Source organism: Atta colombica, unplaced genomic scaffold, assembly GCF_001594045.1.
Source record: "Atta colombica isolate Treedump-2 unplaced genomic scaffold, Acol1.0 scaffold47, whole genome shotgun sequence".
Taxonomy (NCBI): domain Eukaryota; kingdom Metazoa; phylum Arthropoda; class Insecta; order Hymenoptera; family Formicidae; genus Atta; species Atta colombica.
The window spans coordinates 2625348-2626187 of record NW_017259536.1 but is presented as its reverse complement, the minus strand read 5'-3'; the positions used below and the strand labels follow the sequence as shown (position 1 = coordinate 2626187).

Here is an 840-nt window from a genome sequence, read left to right as displayed (position 1 = left end):
ATATTATATATAAATATTATAAAATTTTAATACATTTTTTCTCTTATCTTATTTAAGTTTACACCCATAATAATAATATTTATAATGATTTCTTTTTGTAATTTCAGCTTTATACTTCGCTATGCCATGAAGTTACGATTTGTAAAAGAGTTTTTAAATAAAATAGTTCATGAGACACTCGATGAAGCAGTTAAATATGGACCTGAAAAGCATGAGACATTCAAGAAAAGATCAGAGAAGGTTTTAAATGAAAACCGATAATATTTGTATATAGACTTGAAGTTTTACATTACTTGGGCATTAATTCATACTAAACATAAAATGAGCATTAATACGTAGGTCGTTTGATAAGTTTGGTAAATTTCTATGAAATGGCGCTACAATTCATTTGATGACGCGACATCTCGAAAGATCCACTCTTCGAACCCCTTCAGACCAAATTTCAGTCAGAAAGGACGCATAGTTCGCGTTTGGTAGTCATTTGAAGTAGACTGTCTCAAAGTCTGCAAAATACTCATTGACGGCGACAATGACTTCCTCATTTGACGAGAATTTCTTCCCACCGAGTCAAGTTTTTAAGTTTGAGAACAGAAAGAAGTCACACGGGGCCAAATCCGGAGAATAGGGTGGATGAGGAATCAATTCATAGCCCAATTCGTAGTTTTGTCATTGCAACGGTCGACTTATGGGACGGCGCGTTGATGGAAGAGCACTTTTTTGCGCGCCAATCTCACTGATTATTACCTACATTACGGCACAACTAATAAGCTTGAAAATACGAAATAGCGTTATAATATAAAATGAATATCTATAATAAAATAATATATTTATAATATTATA

At 32.9% G+C, this 840-nt stretch overlaps 1 protein-coding gene across 2 annotated transcripts in view; it reads left to right on the top strand.

The window, feature by feature from the left end:
- LOC108691502 overlaps nucleotides 1-513 on the top strand; it is a 9142-nt gene extending 8629 nt beyond the window's left edge. For both annotated transcript variants that reach the window (XM_018199269.1, XM_018199268.1), the window contains exon 5: nucleotides 108-513. In XM_018199269.1, coding sequence (XP_018054758.1) covers nucleotides 108-261 — 154 coding nt within the window. In that variant the 3' untranslated portion in view covers nucleotides 262-513. The remainder of the gene's footprint in view (nucleotides 1-107) is intronic.
- The last annotated feature ends 327 nt before the right edge of the window (nucleotides 514-840 follow it).